This window comes from Austrofundulus limnaeus, unplaced genomic scaffold (genome assembly GCF_001266775.1).
Source record: "Austrofundulus limnaeus strain Quisiro unplaced genomic scaffold, Austrofundulus_limnaeus-1.0 Scaffold3181, whole genome shotgun sequence".
NCBI lineage: Eukaryota > Metazoa > Chordata > Actinopteri > Cyprinodontiformes > Rivulidae > Austrofundulus > Austrofundulus limnaeus.
Window position 1 is genome coordinate 4,214 of NW_013955583.1, and position 2,033 is coordinate 6,246.

The 2,033-nt window shown below is 46.0% G+C and overlaps 1 protein-coding gene across 1 annotated transcript; it reads right to left on the reverse strand.

Annotated features, from left to right (window-relative positions):
* On the reverse strand, window positions 1-1,516 carry LOC106511754 (von Willebrand factor A domain-containing protein DDB_G0286969; the record flags this gene model as incomplete). The annotated part of the gene is given in 2 exon segments (XM_014000496.1): window positions 1-824; window positions 894-1,516. Coding segments are annotated over 2 exon segments (1,389 nt in total), but the record flags the coding sequence as incomplete, so codon positions are not given.
* Window positions 1,517-2,033: the final 517 nt, after the last annotated feature.

Genomic DNA, 2,033 nt, shown 5'->3' on the forward strand with positions numbered 1-2,033 from the left:
TTCTAAAAGCAGTTAAAGTGAAAAAGGCAGCCATGTTGCCACAGCTCCTGATTGTCCACTAAACCTTTTCATAAAGCAGGTTCTGAGCTCTCAGCTCCAGGTCTTTGGGAACGTCCAGCTGCTTTATCTTCCTTGTTTTTGTTACTTCAGTAACTTTCATGGTAATTTGATTCCTTACATACTGTAGTATTATATTTCTGAATGAGTAAGATGAACCCACTCTGAAGTATTTATACTTCTTCTTCCCGTACACCATGACCCTGATGGAGTCACTCTGATCAGCCAGGCCCAGGTTAAAGAAGTCCTTCACCTCTTTGTCTCTGCTTGTAGAAGTACACAGAGAAGATTTCTTCACTACTTTACCAACTACAGCTTCTCCATCTTTACTGGTGGTCTTCAGCTGTTTGATGGAGTTCCTCTGGACGGTGGTCTTCAGCTGTTTGATGGAGTTCCTCTGGACGGTGTTCTTCAGCTGTTTGATGGGCTTCTTCTGGACGGTGGTCTTCAGCTGTTTGATGGGCTTCTTCTGGACGATGGTCTTCAGCTGTTGGATGGGCTTCTTCTGGACGATGGTCTTCAGCTGTTTGATGGAGTTCCTCTGGACGGTGGTCTTCAGCTGTTTGATGGGCTTCTTCTGGACGGTGGTCTTCAGCTGTTTGATGGGCTTCTTCTGGACGGTGGTCTTCAACTCTTTGATGGGCTTCTTCTGGATGGTGGTCTTCAGCTGTTTGATGGAGATCTTCTGGATGGTGGTCTTTGGTTCTTTGATGGGCTTCTTCTGGACGGTGGTCTTTGGTTGTTTGATGGGCTTCTTCTGGATGGTGGTCTTCAGCTGTTTGATGGAGATCTTCTGGACGGTGGTCTTTGGTTTGATGGGCTTCTTCTGGACGGTGGTCTTTGGTTGTTTGATGGGCTTCTTCTGGACGGTGGTCTTTGGTTGTTTGATGGACTTCTTCTGGATGGTGGTCTTCGGCTGTTTGATGGGCTTCTTCTGGACGGTGGTCTTTGGTTGTTTGATGGGCTTCTTCTGGACGGTGGTCTTCAGCTGTTGGATGGGCTTCTTCTGGACGGTGGTCTTCAGCTGTTGGATGGGCTTCTTCTGGACGGTGGTCTTCAGCTGTTGGATGGGCTTCTTCTGGATGGTGGTCTTCAGCTGTTTGATGGAGTTCTTCTGGACGGTGGTCTTCAGCTGTTTGATGGAGTTCTTCTGGACGGTGGTCTTCAGCTGTTTGATGGAGTTCTTCTGGACGGTGATCTTTGGTTGTTTGATGGGCTTCTTCTGGACGGTGGTCTTCAGCTGTTTGATGGAGTTCTTCTGGACGGAGGTCTTCAGCTGTTTGATGGAGTTCTTCTGGATGGTGGTCTTCAGCTGTTTGGAGTTCTTCTGGACGGTGATCTTTGGTTGTTTGATGGGGTTCCTCTGGACGGTGGTCTTCAGCTGTTTGATGGGCTTCTTCTGGACGGTGGTCTTTGGTTGTTTGATGGGCTTCTTCTGGANTGGATCAGGACTCAGAGTCTGGATCAGGACTCAGAGTCTGGATCAGGACTCAGGATCAGGACTCAGAGTCTGGGTCAGGACTCAGGATCAGGACTCAGATGGTCCACAGATGAACAATCAGAGGTTTTCTTAAGTTTAAACTTTATTCTTTAATAAATCGATGAATGAAATTAAATCATCTGGAGCTGAAACAGAACCTCTGGTCCTGGTCCTGGTCCAGGTCCAGGATCTGGTCCTGGTCCTGGGTTCATTGTCCTGAGTCTCAAAGAGTCAGAGTCTTTTTAAATCAGCAGGTAAACTGTTGATCTGTTGTTGTTTGTTTGTTTTTATTGTCCATATGTGAATAAACTGATGTGGATCTGAACACAGAAGAACTTTACTTACTGAAAAATGTTTCTATTTTTGTACTTTGGGTTTGTTTGGAGTGTAAACATGTTTGTTTACAAACAACCAGTGTGAGACTGGTTGTTTGTTTACAACCAGTGTGATACTGGTTGTTTGTTTACAAACAACCAGTGTGAGACTGGTTGTTTGT